General features: G+C 37.7%; 1 protein-coding gene across 2 annotated transcripts in view; it reads right to left on the bottom strand.

Moving 5' to 3' along the window:
• dok6 (docking protein 6) overlaps positions 1-19,258 on the bottom strand; it is a 115,648-nt gene that overhangs the window by 34,627 nt on the left and 61,763 nt on the right. For both annotated transcript variants that reach the window (XM_017696140.2, XM_037533848.1), the window contains exon 3: positions 4,459-4,573. In XM_017696140.2, the coding sequence (XP_017551629.1) occupies positions 4,459-4,573 (115 nt within the window). The remainder of the gene's footprint in view (positions 1-4,458; positions 4,574-19,258) is intronic.

The raw sequence follows: 19,258 nt of genomic DNA, 5'->3' as shown, positions 1-19,258 counted from the left end.
ACTAGGCTGCAAAAATTGTATGCATTACTGTGATGTCATGACCATGTAACATATATTTCTTTGGTACAATCTAAGGTAACAATCTAAAAGTAGCACGCTCTGCTTGATTTACAACAGAGCTGGTTTAAAGGGAGCCACTTCCTATTTTTCCTGTTGTATCAAAAACATGACTGAAAAATGCCTCAGCAAACAGGTTTTAGCAATAGAACCTTAGCATTACTGCTACTGAGTGGTGATTGGCTGGCAAACGAAGCATCTCATTGGTGAAGTGGTTTGCACTGATTGATTTCATGAATGTACATGATGCACATGTACACAAATGCATTCTTCTATATAAAAATGTTTACTCATTTATTTAATGCTTCGATATAAAAACGTTTAAGCATTTCAATTATGATTTTGTTCAAATGCTCCATAATATTAACCCATTCATGTTGGGCTCAGAAGTGCCCTGTAGTGTTTGACAAACCTGGGAGACATCACAGTGTCATTTCAGTAAACATTCTCTGATCTACACAACCCAGACTAGCGAGTCTGCCTCGTCTTGACTCCTTTCAGCAGATTCGGAGTGGTGTGGTGACTAATAAGCAATATTGTTTCTTGCACAAAGACGAATTAGCATCACTATGGGCAGTTTAATTTTGACACTGAATAAAAATGGGCGGGAACTCAACAGGCAAGAAAGAAATGTCCTTGCCTTTGAGATTTATAATGAGTACTCAGAAGCTCTAAATGAATGTACTCAAAGTAAAAGTCATTTCGATTGTGCTTCTAAAGTACAAATCATTCAAAAAATAGAGAAAAATAGAGACACCTCAGCCGAAATGAAAAATGTAGCCTTCACTACGTCTGCAGTAAACAAACACCATCTCCGGTGGTGGGAATTATATAATAGTATAATTAAAAACTGCTTTAGGGTGGGTTTGCTTAAAATGCTCTTTTTTTCCATTATCTAGTGAATGCCAAAGGAATGCAGATAGCGACCTATGGCATCTTATTCTGGACATTTTTCAAAATCAGATGCAAATTTGAAAATGTTCATGTAATTGTGTATTCAATATGCATTCAGGATTGCATTTCTCATGCAAGAGTATTTTTTTAAGACAATTAAAATACAAAATTTCTATTTGTATTTGCATTTATGTGTATAATGGCTGGAAAGAAAAACTAATATGGAAAAGCAAAGTGCTTTTGACATTGCATTTTCACTGTCTTAATGGTCTGACAGTCTGAGTCTGACTCCTAAAAGGGAATATCAATTGCTCATTTGCAATTGCATTTCATACACTATAGCACTTCAGCACTGCCAAACTTAAAATTTACTTGCAACCCGATTTGCAATTGCATTTTCACTGTCAGTTGAGCAATACAGTCAGTCAAACCCTGGGGTTCGGATGTGGAGAGGAGCTTTTTAGAGCAAAGCATGTTTTAAGAGGCAGTGACAAAAAGTCTAAAAAGTCTAAACTCGGGCAGCTCTGGCACAGAGCTGGATGCTTGTATACTATACAGAGGTAGCAATGGCAAACTCCGCTAGTGACATTTTAACACTCGCCAACAAGGCCGAGGATAATTCTGTCAAAAGTGATTGCCTGTTGTTTTGTGCGAAAGCGATTGTTAACCAAACAGGAAAGCTTGTAGCTGTCACATGCTCTCCAATGTTAGCGACACTGTGACTGGCTTCAGGCAGGTTTTGGAGTGTACCTCGCACATTTTTAGTGCTTTCTCTGCTCTAATGCCAGTGCAAACAGTCAGGGGTTGTTGACTAGTTGGACCCAGTTTTCCATCATGGAAATGGTTGTTGGTGAGCTTGGTCAAGCTGGCCATGCTAGTAATGCTTGGTTATGTTGGCCGACCAGCTTTTTCAAGTTGGTCATGCTTGTAGGGCAGCTAAACCATTAAATTCAGAAGGTCTAAGAGTTTAACCAACCAGCTTCAGTTTTTCATGCTGTTTTTTCAGCAGCGATATTAGCATATAGCTCAGTTTCTAGGCTTGCAGAAAGAACTCTGTGAGAATTGCCAATTGTTATATGAAGTCTTAGCATAATGTATGCTGAGTATTGTATTAGGAGAACACTATGAACGTAAACATGAAAAAGATATAAATCCGTGATTTCTGTCAAACTGTTGAGGCTGAAGGATATAATGCTGCATACACAATATGCATAACACAACAAGTCTTAGATTTAAACTCTTGGCCGGAATGCCCTTTTTAAGTATTTTCCACCCCTGCTGATCCAGCATTTTACGCAGTACTGGATTGGTGCCATCTCTATTTAAGGCATCCCCAAATAGCCCCAAACCTGCAGCCCTACAATCTGTTCTCCTCTGTTTTCAGCTTGTGTCAGAGAATGAAAGTGGATGCTTTGCCTGAGGACCAGAGTGTGGATTCAGAGCCTGGCTAATGGGCAGCAAAGAATCATTCATATTTCATTCAAATGGTAATGCTTGTTTTGTTTTCTTCTACTCTGACCAACGCCTTTGGCCATACTTGTTCTAACCCATGACACAGTCTAATAAATCCTCTCTGTGATCCACTGTGACTTAATTATTTATGTTTTTAAGGTAGTTTATTTTGAAATCTCAGGACACTAGTGATGTTTTGGGAAGAAAACTGCATAGTTTTCCCCTGCTTAACCTTAATGTAGTTAATCAGTCAAGACTAAGTTTTAGCACTAGAGCTCCAACTAGTAATTGAAGGTTATTAGCCATTAGCTTGGCACTAACTGCATGGCTAAATCAAGGCATGCTTGCCTCAAACCATGTAGAGATGTTTGGTAATCTTTAATAGACTTGATTATGTGGTTTCTGACACTGTATAACACACTGTTATATATATAAAGATGGACTAAAGTATATTAGCACAGCTAAAAACAGTAGGAAGCCAGAGCTGTTTTACAGAAACTTCCTATCTTTTTGTTTAAAGCTAAGATCTGACAGGTCAAGATAAGATTTTTCACAAATTCATATAACAGAAGCAAATCTTAATTTAGGCATTTTATATCATCTTATCTCCAGTTAGGAAATCTTAAACTACTTAGAGATAATCAACTGTCAGTGATGAGGGAGTAGCAAAGTAGCATGCTACTTTTTGTAGTCAACTACAAAAGATATAGTTAATATATATAGTTTTGTAGTTAATAGTTGTAGCCGCTACATAAATGATTGACTTTGCCTTTAGTCTTAATGTTTGTTGGATATCATGCTTTTGGTTGTGTATGTTTGACTGTTGGTCATACATAAACTCACTTTTTGGTGATCTTTTTGTATATTTGCAGCTTTTCAGTTGTATGTTTTTTTTCTAGCACATGATTAAATACAGTGTCTCAAACATTCTGACAATCGCACTTTGAAAGAAGCTAAAATGTAATGCATTATTTTTCAAAAAGTAACTATAAAGTAGCCACTACCTTTTCTGGAAAAGTTTAATTACTAATTTTTCAGTAGCTATCCCAACCCTGTCAAATGTCTGTTACCAAGCAACCGACAATACGTACACAGCTGAAAAACATGATCAAAATAATGTTAAAAATCTAAGTTAGTTAGCGAGACAGCTACAGTCACCATTGTTTAAAAGGACAAAACAAAACTAAAGTTCAATCAACTGGATTTAAAGAACACTGTAACGCCACCTCCTGCTGTTTATTTGGGCATCACCACTAATGTCATGCTGGTAGTGAACTGCATCAAAGGGCAGAAACAGATGGTTAAAACAGAGGTTAAGACATCGCTGGGGTGTCTAAAGTTAGGACAATGTGTAGAGGAACTATTGTCTGGTTAGGATGTGTCTTAAATACTGTTTTCTTGTCTGGAATGAGGATTATATTATGAACTTATGTATGTACTGTTGTTCTGTAATAGCTTCTGTTCTAAATTCAGTCCTGAAGTTGTCATGGTGACTAAACAGATAGGATTTCAGAGTTAGGATGTGTCTGTAATATCACTTTACTAAGCAAAATTAAGCAAGAGCATTATGGGACTAAGCAGTTTCTAAATAAAAGTCACTGTGAATTTGAAATTTTAACTCATAATTCAGGGTGAAACATGATAATATTGGTTGATATTATTTTTTCCACTCACTGGTGCACAGTGATATCAAAAATCAGAACCCTTTCAGACACAGGCAAAAGTCAATACATTTTGATTGAAGACAACAGTAGAACAAGAGTTTAGCCCGGAACATGATATATAACGAACATGAGCAGGGACATGAACTAACAAGATAAAAAAATAAAAAAGTAAAGTACATCACATATCCAAAAACAGTGCTACTCATCCTGTAGTATGAATTTTGCCTGCACCTTTGTATGCGTGTACATGAAATCATGTCCTCAAACTATTGTTTTAATAACAAGAACAGATTGAGGTCATCTTAGATGCTCACCTGTACCTTTCTCTCTCTCTCTCTCTGCAGCTGAACGGGATTGAATGAAACTTTCCGAGGATGAAGAGAATGCTTACCTGACTCACAGGCAAATGTCTTTGACGTTTCATCGCAGAAGATAATTGCCACTGCATGTTTTTTAGTCTCCCGGGGCATTCTGGTAATGTTCTTGATGTTGTGCAGCTCGGTTATCTACAGAAATAAAAGACAAAACTCATTACCTAAATGAATGAAGAAGAAAGAAGGAACAAAAGAGAACGACAAAAGAAAGATGATGCCAAAGTAATGCGTGTATTGTTATCTGCTGAAAAACAAAAACGCTTCACCAAATGAAACGACTGCCTGCTAGACGAGGGAAACAAAAGCTCAGTGTAAATCTCTTGCACAGCAAAGAAACATCCAAAAGTCACAGGGTTCTATGTTATACATGTACACTAACTGTGCTGTACTTGCAGAAAATGTCATATTTAAGTGTATTCACTGTATATTTAAGTGTGTTCACTTACTTTCACTTAGAAAATCAACAAAACATGACCTTAAAACTTTTCCACGCAACTGCAAGTTAAAGTAACAAGATTTTATATCACATATTACTGGACAGTTTCTGTTGGTCCATTTGTCTTTAAATGTTGACACAATGTAAGATCAGCTGGCACTTTCAAACTACCTTCAAAGAAATAAATAAAACTGAAGTGGAGACGGTTTTGTTCACACAGAGATGATATAACAATGAAAAAAATGAAATTTATTTCATACAATCCACCCCAACCTGACTTTAGCTCAGTTTAAATAGCCTGTGTCACTCCTGTCCTCACACAGGGCAACAGAATTTAGTCTTTTATAACACAAAAGCCTAAAGGCTTATTCCCATTGTTTTCCCCACACAAATAATGTAAATCCACAGATTTATAGACAACTGTGTAGTAAACCTTCACAAGAAGCTCTGCAGCACTGAAGCACTGCACCTTTAGAAAAGCTTAAATAAGCTACTTGGAGTTTTGGCTGGGACTGGGAGCAGCAGGAGAGCAGTCACTTTATGCAAGGGAGGGGAAAGTGAGTAGCTGGTGCATATGTATTACTGACTCTCATCGGTATTTAGGCAGGTCTTATGTCACCTGTGCCAAATTTGGTCCCACACAACTCACATCAAACAGAAGTAAACGGCAGTAAAGGTCATTTCAAAAATCTCTCAACAGAAAAGACCATTCAGCATTCCTTCTCTGACAGTTTGTAATAAAAACACCACAAAAATACAGATAACAGTTAGAGGAAAATCATGAAATTGAGTAGACAGGGGCTTTGAAATTTTTAACATTGTTTATACATACAAAAAAATATAACTGAACCTTTTAACCCTTTTTCCTCTAAAACAGCATGCCAAAAGTCAAAGGAGCACTGTTCCCACACACTTTGGGCTACAGTACTGATCTTGGTCTCGTTTAAAAGGTAACACTCTCAAGACCAACTTTATCTTGGTGTTTACTATAACTGTCTACCAGTTTCTGACATCTAATTGAAGATATTTTTGTCCATGTAGAATTCTGTGCTATGTTTGAGGGGTTTCATGCATGTACAGCCCAACTTAAATCCCCCACAGCATTTCTAGGGAATTTGGGTCTGAGCTTTGATTAGGCTACTCCACAACATTCCATTTCTTCCTTTTGGGTCATTCTTTGGTGGATTTACTTGTATGTTTGGGATCATTATCCTGTTGAAAGGTCCACTTTTTCAGCTCCAATATTTTACAGATGGTCTCACATTCTCTCCGAGCACTCTCTGGTACGAAAGAGAACTCATAGTCAATTCTATGATTGCAAGTTGGCCAGGCTCTGAGGCAGCAACACAGCCCTAAAATAGCATTCCCACCATCATGCTTTATGGTTGGTATAAGCTTCTTCTGATCAAATGCAGTCTTTTTGCCAGATACTGATTAGCAAACTTTAGTCTTGCCCTGTCGTTCTTTTTAGACAGCAAAGGCTTCCTCCTGGCGCACCAAAGGAAGATGCATGCACTTTTACATCAACAGTGACAAAACCTACCTGCAGACCCTGTGATGACTTTAAGAATTCTGTCAGCATCTTACAGTCTGCTCTGGAGTTTAAATTTACTGGGGTGACCTGGCCTGGACATGCTGGCAGTGGTTTAAATCTCCACTTGTGGATGATCTACCAGACAGTGGAATGATTGATTTCCAATATTTTGGTTATCTTCTTATTTTCCTCCCAGACTCACAGGCATCTACAATTTTAACAGTAATTGTGCCCTAAAACATACAGAAGCGTGTTCTCTGTAGAGCGTATGTTACGTTATTTTCATTTAGAAATTCAAACATTTATACACGAATCAAGCAAAACAAGCCTGTCAAAATAAAAGTCCTGAGATAGCAACCTGAAAGCAAACAATGTAGGGCGTTTATAAATGTGTCATAAATGTGGTCGACCCTAGTGATATCGCAACTGCTTTAATGAATAAGGTTAACAGATGGAATATATGCAGTATGAAGGTTCATCATTCATGATTCAACATGAACTACTTCCATAATAAACACTAACCTCGCAGCCTTGATACTGACAGCTACAACATAAAAGAGTAAGAAGCTTTCTTTGTATCCGGTGTCACGACTTCCTTCGGGACAGGAAGTGACAAAAAAATCTCCTTAACTCCTTAGCCACAAGTTTACGAACACTTCTTCGCTAGCTCTGCTAAAAGAACATTCTGACAGCAGGCATTGTACTCTCTCCCCTCAGAGCCTGCCGGTGGGGGATTTAGAGGCTGTGAGTGAGCGCCTGTTTCTATATGGGTTTCTCTCAGAAAGCAGCAGAGCTCTCAGTTCTTTTGGGGAAAACATCCATTTCAGCTCTAATTCGCTGAAACTCTTCTTAATCAAGCGTTTAGGCAGCGGAGACTGAACGGCCGCAGGGTGTCTGCCTCGTCCTCTTCCTCCTCTTTCCTGTCGCTAAAAGTAGCAAAACTATTAATTTAACTATTTTTCCCGGTAACATGGTGCAACCGTCAGAGAATGTCTTATGAGGACAACTGACACTCAATAATGTCTCCAAGCTTGGTCACACACTAACAGATGCTCCAAAATAATGGATCCAAAATAAATGGGCTCCTATTAGTAGTAATGATAACCAATCAGGAAAACATAAGCAAATACAATTTATACAATTTGTTCGGATCTAGTTTTGAAAATTGAATGACACACAGCGTGAGGAAGCTAATTAGCCTCAGTTTGGTCAGTGTAGCTGAGAAACTAAGACTACTAGAAATTGGAAAACAGAGATATCTAACCAGTTTATCTGATTAGTCAAGGCTATAAAAAGCTCCCATATGGCGAAACAAATTAGTAACAAGCATAGAAATAACACGCTAAGTCATTGCTCCTGAACACGATTCATTTTCCAAAGTTTTCTCACTCGCATTAGAGCACAAACCTGGCTAAAATAACTTTGAAACACTTTGCAAAACAAAGACTGTTTTGCCTCTTGACCTTATTTCCATATCATTGTTGCTGACTAGCAGAGCTGAAATCCTATCAAACTGCTCTGTCTCCATATCTGATAAACAATACTTACAACACTCCCCTTCTTGGGTGATTCTTTGCAAAGTGGAAATTGTTTTATTGCAGATTGAAAACTGTAATATTTTTATTACAAAAAAAAATACATAACCACCTAAAATGTAATCTCTGTCAAACATAGTTTTCTGTCAGAATTCACCTCATTTAACCTCATTCCACCAAATCTCACAGCCTTCCACAGCCTTTACAGTGAAATGCAGAGCTGGTTAGCGTATATATGAGCTTGTATGTATCAGGTTTAAAGTGTCAGTAAAGAGTCCTGGCATAGGGACAACACTGCTGTTTTTCATTTCTAACACCTGGCTGAAAATAGTATATGGCATTTTTCTGCTAATTTTAGTGCAAAATTTCTATTTGCTGAGCTTCACATATTGAAAAAAAATATAACACATTGCAGTCACTTTCGCACAGGCTAAATTTTATGTTTCCCAATATGTTCAATTCAGCAAATAAACAGTAACTGTGCATTAAAATGTGCAGAAGTGTGTTCTGTGTAGAAGATGTGTTCACTTATTTTCACTTAGAAAACCAATAAAATATAGTTTGAGCAGGGGTGTCCAAACCTCTGCATATGACTGTTTATAAAAGGTTGATTATTTATTGCACAAAATAAAATAATGATTACTACATTATTCATTTGTCCTACAGAAATAATGTGATGGCATTTGAAAAAATATATATATTATTATTACTCTTATTATTATTATTCAGAACTCTCTTTTGCCCAACCCCAGTGATCTTCAAACTCTTTCTTTTCAAAAGCCTTTCTAAAGCTCTTACTGCTGAAGCAGACTCCGACTCATCTGCTTTTCCTTTCTTTCTGCTAACCTGCATGTGACTGCTCTTTTATTTTTGGCTGAGTTGTTATGGTGTTTGTGGCCCCTCCAGGGAGTTATCTTCACCCTCCTGTTGGAAACTAAATAGCCACCGGACTACCCACCTCAGAAACATCCCGCTGCTGTGTGCCGAGAGCTCACCCTGACCGGCATCGGCAACCTACTTCAAAACATCTTCAAAAAACACAAACTCATGGCCTCAGCCTGAGGAGCGCTGCCTACGGCGGAGAAATATCATTATTCCAGCCACCAAACCAGACACACTATAAAGATTTTTGAGAGAATAAAGGATTAGTGAGTTTTTTTGACTGGAAGAAAAGGGCATGCATTTATAAACACGGTTGCCAGATACTTACTTTTCCAGCTAATTCCATCAGTGCTGGTTTATTCTTTGTATTTTCTTATTGAGATTTACAATAAACCCATACACTAAATTATACTTGTAAAAAAAGTCAAATATTTTAACTCACACTGCCCTGATTTATGCCCTTAAAGCTAACTGCATGAATGCATGCTGATTCTGGCTTTAAAGAAAAAACTTGTGGGCACTTTTAAAAGAATAAAGAAATCAGGAGTTTTTGAGTTGAGTTGACTGGGTATTTCCATTCATGCTGGTCGATTTTTTGAATGTCTAATTTAATTTTTGGAACTTTTACAATAAAGCTATACAATATGTTTGGCTTATAAAAAAGCATGTTTTTAATATTTTTATGCATTAACGGTGATGAGGATGCCAATACTTGTGACCAATGCCTTGAAGTAATTTCTGATTCACACCCAAGCTGCAGTGACACCAATATTATTAAATGCACTAATCTGCCATGAATAAGCCAACACAACATGCATACAGTGTAAAACATGATAACAGTTTCCCTTTACTTGAATGTCTGAGTCAGGGATGTCTCAGTAATCCCCCATCCCCTGCTGTGTAGTAACTTATGGTCTGAGTTAATGTTAGTACAGGTTGTTACTGAGGTAGCAAAAGTTAGAGAGACATGTTAAAGGACCTACCATTCTGTTGGGGGTTATGATGCCTTTAGCCTTGATTTACTCTTTAGCATGGAGATATATGCAGGTATACATATACACACAATATCGGTCAAGACTTAAGGACCAGGCATCGATAAGGGAAGGGAAAAAGTAATATCTACAGTAAAGGCTTTGCTTAAATACTGTATCTTTATAGGGCCGTTTTCTTCCAAATGGTTTAAGTCTTGCCTCAAACTAAACTGTAATGTCAGCAGTGTTCAAAAATCTCTTTTAGTCCAGGCTTAGGCTTAATGTGAGTTTTTGAAACCCACACTGGGGAAAAAAGAATGTTCTGTTCATTGCCATCTTGGCTTGCAGAAGCCTCAAGCAGTCCACAGAAGAGCTGGTGCTAGTACTCTAACCTGTCCAGTTAATTTTGTGAAGAACACAAAGAAATCACTGTAAATCTTTTGTGATCATAAATCAGTGCTATGCTAATGCTCTGTGTATATTTATCTTCAACACTCTTCAGTATCATCTATGCTTCATGTTCATCAATGTGCCTTTTTTAATCTGAAGAGCAAGAATGAGACTTTCAAATAGAGATTTAATCATTAGATAGCATAAAAGATTCACAGCAATAGCTTTCCAAGATTTTCAAGAGACTTCTTTGAAGTATTCCGTACCTCTTAATGCCCCTGTCAACACTGTTTCAATTTTATTTTTCATTTTGTATACAATAAAGATATGCTGTAGAAAAAGTGTTTCCCAGTGTTATACTCAAAAAATAGATAAATTAATACCATTTTGCATGAAATAAATGCTCCAAACTTTTCAAGCTGTTGCCTGTTCAGAATTGTGTGGGTGTGACAGAATACATAATGACTGACAGCAGCCAGCAGCTTCTTCCAGAAAACAGACCCCTCCACTCGTTTTGTAAAAAAGTCAAAAGTAAAAAGTGCAAAACAGAGAACAAGCTGTCAAATGGTCATTTTAGGGATCTAATTCATTTTTGCAGCTAATGTTGAAAATTTCACACTTTCACCATATGATGGGTAGATCCCAGACATATCATGTCTGTTTTTTGAATGGTCAGCACTTACATCATATCAGTAACCTATAACTAGGTAGCTAACCGCTGGACCATGCTTCTGAAACAGAGGTCACACAAGCTCCCATTATGAGTTGACTTGTTCATATATGCGGACATGGTGGAGATATTTCTCATGTGCCTTATGAGTGCCTTTCTCGTGAGCCATGATTTTGCAGGGGTAGCTAATGTAATACTAAGCTAGTATATCATTTTATTTCTAAAGTAGATCTCTAGCTATGACATTCTCATGAATTTAATTGCTCATACTAGGTTCCTGCAACAGGTGGCTAATGCAAATACGAAGCAGCATCTAGCCATGCCAAGGCTGAAGATTAATCCTTTTTATATCAACATTGCAATTTTCAAATTGCAAAAACTGTTGCTAAACTATAGTTTATATAATCAAGTTGTTTTTTTTAATGAGGGGGTGTTTAACCCAACCACAGAGCTGATGAACTGCCTGTAGATGACCAATCAATGACATCACAAAACTGGCAGTACATCTTGGGTTCAAACTCAAGACAGAAAAAGTGGACATGTCCATAGTGGACAGGTCTTCCTGGCTGAAAACAACAGGGTTTGCATGTTAAAAACAGGATAATTACAGATTTAACAGATTTCCAAACTATTGTTAAATTAACATGTTCACAAGTCTTTTGGCCCTCAGGTGGTTTAAACACCTGAAAGATTTGAGTGCTGACAAGTGCTGATGTTACAACAAGGGGAAAAATGGGCACGGGCTTTGCTTTATTTACAACGTAGAGCTTATAACAGCTGTTGCTTTGGTTGGCAGGTAGACTATGTCCAAAATAAGACAGCTTTAGTTTGGTTATCTGGACTTTGACTAAGAGGCAAGACTTGATTCAGGATCCATTAGTTTGTTTTCTACATTTATCTACATTTTCCTATCTTACTTGTTTATTGTCTATCCAGACAGAACCAAATAGAAGACCACAGTATGGACAATTTTAATCTTTTTTTGTAGAGACAAAGCGCTGCATTTGATCTTTTCAACTTCTTTCATTTTTTTGTTCGGCCGAGTGCCAACTTCTGCCATATTTCTTTCATGCTCAGTCATCTATTATTAATAATTGATACTTGATCTGAGTAAGAAAAAGCCATTCTTGGCAGTTTTTAGCAAAAGAAAACAGCATGAAATCAAGAAAACTTTCTATACAATAAGCTGTTGCAAACTAACAAAGAAAGCATGCAATTTTTTTAAACCATGAAACTCTGGGTGTCCCCAAACTTTTGATGGGCAGTGTATATCTTGTGGTGTTGTGTTCTTCCCTGATGTTTATATTCAGCAGCAGACCATTTCATCCCACTCATGCTTATTCATTCTGAATAAACTGGTCCCTCCTCTGCAACAGAGCCATTTGCCTCAAGCAGTTTCAGAACCTGGAACACCAGCACTTAAATACTTTTATAAGCACAACACAGATGTATTCTGCACCACCACTGAAATAAACAAAAGCCCATCTCTCCAAACCTGGATTTCCAGATTTTCCGTTAAAAAGGAGAAGCAGTACATTTTAGCATATATTTGTTAAATCTGAAACAGCAAAAGGGGAAATTCACTGACATTTCAGTCTTCAGTCTTTCTTCTAAAAGCTCCCTTACAGAATGTTATTATATGAAGACACTGCCTGATGTCTGAGACACTGTTTTATAAGAAGGCTTTTGGCCTAAAACTTGCTAATTAAATCCATTTACGGAGGAGAGGTGCATTTTCTACAATGTAGTGGTTGATATAACATACTGCCTTCATATGCATATGAACTTGAGTGACATCTCATTCTTAATCCATAGGGCTTAATATGATGTTGGCCCATCCTTTGAAGCTCTAACAGCTTCAACTCTTCTGGGAAGGCTTTCCACAAGGGTTAGGAGTGGGAATATGGGAATTTTATGGGAATTTTTGACCATTCTTCCAGAAGCGCATTTGTGAGATCAGACACTGATGTTGGCCAAGAAGGCCTGGCTTGCAGTCTCCGCTCTAATTCATTCCAAAGGTGTTCTGTCGCGTTGAGATCAGGACTCTGTGCAGGCCAGCCAAGTTCTTCCACACCAAACTCGCTCATCCATGTCTTTATGAACCTTGCCTTGTGCACTGGTCCGCAGTCATGCTGGAATAGGAAGGGGCCATCCTCAAACTGTTCCCACAAAGTTGGGAGCATGAAATTGTCCAAAGTCTCTTGGTCTGCTGAAGCATTAAGGGTTCCTTTCACTGGAACTAAGGTGCCAAGCCCAACTCCTGAAAAACAACCCCACACCATAATCCTCCCTCCTCCAAACTTTACACTTGGCACAATGCAGTCAGATAAGTACCGTTCTCCTGGCAACTGCCAAACCCAGACTCATCCATCGGATTGCCAGACCGAGAAACGTGATTTGTCGCTCCAGAGAACACATCTCCACTGCACTAGAGTAGGCTGAGTTGCTGTCATTCCCAATTGCTTCCACTTTGTTATAATACCACTGACAATTGACTGTGGAATACTTTGTAATGAGGAAATTTCATGACTGGACTAGTTGTACATGTGGCATCCTATCACGGTACCTCCTGAGAGTGACTCAGTCTTTCACAAATGTTTGTAGAAGCAGTCTGCGTGTCTAGGTGATTGGTTCTATACACCAATGTGGAATGGAAGTGATTGGAACACCTGAATTCAATGATTTGGATGAGTGAGTGAATTTTGGCAACTTAGTGTAAGTATGAACATGAGCATGTGTAAGCAACTTAGTGTAAGCATGAACATCTGCAGTCAAATTTTATGCTTTGGCAATTTCCTAAGTGAAAAACATGGCAGACAACATGCAGATGGGTGTTCTTTGTAGAGGATGAGTTGATGTTTTTTCATTTTTTTCTTATTTTCACAAAATCACTAAGACATGGAATGTTACCAGAGGCATGTGTATATATACACCCTATATCATGATTTATATCGAAACCATCAGAACTTTTAATTGTACTTTTATATGTAGACACACGGCTTACAAAAAACACATGGCATTATTTTTTACCATTAGGAAACTTGTAAATGTGTCTTGAAGGGGGTGTTTCATGCTGTAGTTTGGTCCATACATGCTGGAACAAATGTAAACTTTCACACCTACTTTGCGTGTTGGGGACCAATCAAACTTTTAGTTTGTTAGTTAGTTCGGCTTGTGTTGACATGTGTGAACATTCCACTCATACTCCAGTGCACAAAACAACAACTGAACAGTGGTCTTCCAAAACGACAGGCCTCGGTCTGCTTTCAAGTGAGCCCTAGTTCTATTCACCTCTGGCAAAATGCCTTTTTATGATGATCCACATACAAACAAGGGCATTCAACATGAGAGCCTGATTTCATTTTCTTCTAGCAGCACCTTAGCGTTATATTGTCTACATAATCTGCCTGTTTAAATGACCAACTCTTTACAGATGCTAATTTAATGCCTGCAGCATTAGGGGCTGCTCCTAATAACAACAGATTAGCAGTAATACATAGTAAAGAAGTGCATTTGATTTTGGCACATGGACCATCAGTAACCTGGCTGGTTCAGTTTAAAGGCCGTAATATGAAAGTAACTAAGCTCTATTTTCCTTGCCAAACATCTGATCAGTTCCCCAGCGAAAATGTGTGTAACTGGTACTTTAGCTTTAGCCATTGCAATGACAAACCAACCAAACCAAATGAAAAAGGTACCATGTCAAAAAAGAACTCTAGACTTTAGAAGACAAACAAGGTGTGAAAACACCTTTGGTCTTGGTTTAGTCCTGTTTCTTAAATTAAGAAGTTCGGGCTATTGTGTGCATGTGAATATAGTGATTGTTCAAATAAGACTGAACTGGTTTCTTTTCCATCTGCTTGGTAGGAACTGGCAATCCTGCCTGTCAACAGAAATGGCAAAAGACTTTTCTCCCTCCCCTCACTGCAGCTTTATCCTAAGCTCGCCTGCGGGAGCTTTCACTATTGCTGAACAAAATTAACCATCTGCATAAAATTCTCCAACAACAAAACTTTCCTGTAAATATCTGCCAAAAACTGGAAGCAGTTATTCACTTCTTTTAGATACAAACTGACAACAGCTTTGAGGAATCTACTTTTACTTTTGAAGTGAGCTGCATTACAACATTTCTGAGAGCCACCCTCGGAGAAATGTGCTGCTAAGCAGGATGCCTGCAGGAGCGGCCCATCTATTTCTGAAGCAAAAAAACTTTACAAGGCAGAAATGTCATATTTGCATCCATTGCTTTCCTCTAGTCTGAATCACTCTTATATTTAGCTCTTTTTTGTAAAGTAGAAACTGCTGTGCTGGACGATACTTCACATTTGTCTTGTACTCTGCTTCTTGGGTGATTTTGAGCTCGACATAAGCATTGTTTCGATTCAGACTATTTTCATCCCTCCACTTTCAAACTGATCTAGAGGGGAAGTCTGTAAATAGTGCAGTACTCCTACTGCACAGCTCTCATAATCCAGATGACAGACATGTAATTAAATTATAAGCTGATTGATAACAATCCATCTGAAGTACAATTATTCCACTGATATATGGATCAATGGGCCACACCTGTTGCCATGGTTATGCTACACTCATTTCCATGATTACACTACTACCATGTCCATGGATACACAATGCCTATTTCCATGGTTACAATATGCTAATTTAGATAGTGACACTACACTCATTACTATGGTTACGCTATATTCATTTCCACATGTTCCTTGGTTATGTTATGGTCATTTGAATTAATTTCCTACATCCATTTCCATAGTTACGTAACACTCATTTAGATGGTGACACTACACTCATTAACATGGTTATTAATTTTCACAGTTACATGATACTTTCCTTGGTGCTCTTATGGTAATTTCCATTAATACGTTACATCCATTTCCATGGTTACACTCATTTAGATGGTAATACTACACTTATTTACATGGTTACACTACATTCATTTCCACAGTTATGCTACACTCATTTAGATGGACATTATAGCCATTTCCTCGGTCACCTCATTAAATTAAAAAAGAATGGGGTTTTACATTTTACAGCTTAGGTGACTGCATTAGTGCCAATTCACTTACATTCTTCAAAAACTGTCCTCTGAGTCATTTCATGGAGTGGCGCTGTTTTGTTCTCGTATGGAACAATTAACAAATTGAGGCTTTAACTGCAACCACGTCCAGACTGAAATAGCTATCTGGCTTCTTGTGAGGTGAGAAAAAACACATAGAATGAAATTAACAACCAAATATTTCAAGCTCTAATTCAAAGCGCTGCAAATGCAAGACTTAGTATTGATGCAAGAGAGAAATGATGCAACATTACAACAAGACTGGCGGGAATTTAAATGATCACATTAATACATTAAACCCTGCACTCTTCATTATGTAATTTTGCTTTCAATACATCATGAATAAATAAAGAAGAGATATATTTGTCCATCCAAACATTTACATTTGTGAAATTGTAATAAACATTTGATTAGAGTTGCTGAGTACATACCAGACTGTGCTTAACTTTTAAAAATCATTAAACACTTCAATGAGATGAAAGTAAAAGGGTTTTCAACCTATTTAGCTTATAGAGACCCATCAGGCATTTCGCATTAAAACCAGATAAAGTCTGGATATCCGTTCTTATACACTCCTGATGATAAGAGCAGTTGTTGCTTTTGTTCTACACTTGATAATCTCCCTGCATGTCTAATGAATAATCTAATTAGAGAGTTGTTGATCTGATAACAGGACATTTACACAAAGCAACAGCTCTAAAGTGGGATATCACAGTTCAGATCTGCAGCTCATTATTCTACAATACCCCACATGTTCATCAGATATTGCTCTGATAACAAGCCTTAAGTGAAAAACATTGAAACAATGAAAGAATAAAAGAAAGATTTCATATTCAGGGCCAAGCACATTTATACATACAATAAACAGAATTACCTCCTTAAGAGTAAACAAAATCTTAAATTTCTTCTTTTTCTGTTGTTGCACTTATTTTTGTGTGTTTGTTATCATGCAAATTACTTCCTAATGTCCAATAAATGGATGATGAATTTTGTCAAAATTCCTCTTCTGATGTAAACTGGACATTCCTGATCTTGGGTCACACACAGATAAACAATATCCACATCAATCACAAGGCTGATGTGGTATGTCCCACCCATACATCTTTACTAAACCTGTGTTCCCCTGCAATCTCTCTGTGTTTAAGTGACTGTGACTCAAAATCAGTTTATTTATATAGTGTTTTTTACAACAGGTGTTTCAGCTTTGCATAAAATCCAGGTCCAAGCCCCAGTGAGCAAGCCAACGGTGAAAGTGGCAAGGAAAAAAACTCCCTAAGAGTTGGAGAAACATATGTGAAAGCTAAGCTGTCTGTGTGTCCATTTGTTCAACAGGCCACGTCTGCAATCCCCCGAATGCAGATACAGCAGTAAAGTGAACTACAAGAGGAAAGTTTGTGAGCAATCTTTAAGTTGGCTTGACATCACCATTGCTATCAAATCCCAGGTAGGTGCTGGGGTGTTACTATGGTTTCCCAGGTGGTTGCCAAGTCATTGTTAGACCATTTATATAGTATCCCAGGTGGATGTTAAAGTTTTGCTAGGCCATTGCTATGTTATCCTAAGTGGTTGCTAAGGTGTTGCTAGGCCATTGCTATTTATCACAAGTTGCTAATATGTGTGTATATAGGTGCTAGTATGTATGTGAGTCTGTATGTAATGTTGATGAGGGGCAGCATCTGAGATGTCCTTTGTGACATTATTTGTGTCAGTAAGATTTAATTTTCTCAACATTCAAATGAAGAACAGAAATTTGGCTTTATCAAGCAACCTTCATTAATATGTTGCCACAAAAAAGCTGGATAATGTTTCTAGTCAGTCATGGACACAGTGGGGACAGTCTACAGCAGAGGTTTCTGGACCCATCCTTTGAGACCCCATGCTCTGTGAATTTTTGTTTTTTCGCTACTCTGCACACCTGACCCAGTCCACAAGGAGCTTATTAAATAGTGGCAAGGACTGGGATTGGGAACCCCCCGCTCTACAACCCTACTTATATATGCAGAGCCAATTTCACTCATTTCTCTCCACTTCACTCACCCTGTTCTGTTTAGTTCTGCTTCAGCGATGTAGCAGATTAGGAACATTTAACTGAGGGCTGTCAATCACAGGCACTCATTAAAATACCAGGTCATGACCAGAGTCATCAGAGAGGTCTGATCTGTGTTTTTAAACCAAATTTTATTGTATTTCTATTTATATATCTATTTTTTTTTATTCCAACTTTATTGAATATTTAATCTTACACTGCAGTTTAGTATTGTACAGGGTACCAAGCTATCTCTACTGCTATGCCAAGGTTTTCTGTGTTTTCTTTATTTCGTTGTTGGTTGTTTCTATATATTTTTTTACTTTTCAGTCTAGATCAGCTTGTATGTATCTGCCTGCCCCACTTTTGACCCCTGCTATTGGTAATGCTGCTAATTTTTGGAGTAGCCCAAATAGCTCCTGCATCCTCTGCCTGTGCCTCCACCACAGCGAGCCAATTTCTGATATAAATAGCAGAGCTCAAACTGACAAGTATCGCTGTGCATTCTGCAGAAAAGGTACTCCTGTAAAACTCCTATAAAAGCTCAAATAGAGAACAAAAAAGTCATTCAATTCAGAAAACACCAATAATATTTCATAATATCCAATCAATAATCAATAGTATAAAATAACAAGCTGCTCAAATGAAGTATTTCTAAAAATTCTTATTTACTATAGACTACTCAAGCTCAATTCAACATCAGATTTCCGTTATCTCTCTCTTTCTCACAGGGCAATCAATAAACATGCACTGCTATCATCTCTCCTTCACAAGACGGAATAAATTCCCATCATTCCTCTCTTCCAAAAATCACTGTCACTACACAAACGCTGAACAGGATATCAAACGCCGCCAGCAGAATAATAACACTGATATCAGTGAGTATAAGATCAGATTATATCCCCCCGCCGAAACTATTATATGAAGAAATAAATACGAAACAGCCTCAGAGAAAGCGTTTACTGAGAGCTCTTCACTACAGACATACAAGTGAACATTACAGTAAATGGAAATATTAATCAGTATTCCTGAAAAGGATGGGGCAAATGTTCCACTTTCTAAAATTACAAAGGTCAAAAACCCTTTTGAAAATAGCCATAAAACCATGTACAGCAAACAATAAAGGGCCCCAAAAAGAAACTTGCCTTGCTTTTTTTCTTGAACTGTCACATTTTCAAAATATACCATTATCCTCATTTTAAATTCATCATAGTTGTGACCTCACCACCATGAACACATCTCCATGCAGAAACACAAGTGGTTTAGACCCACTAACTTAGGCTCCAGGAAGATCATAGT

Source organism: Pygocentrus nattereri, chromosome 24 (assembly GCF_015220715.1).
Source record: "Pygocentrus nattereri isolate fPygNat1 chromosome 24, fPygNat1.pri, whole genome shotgun sequence".
NCBI classification, from domain to species: domain Eukaryota; kingdom Metazoa; phylum Chordata; class Actinopteri; order Characiformes; family Serrasalmidae; genus Pygocentrus; species Pygocentrus nattereri.
This window is presented reverse-complemented; position numbering and strand designations above follow the sequence as displayed.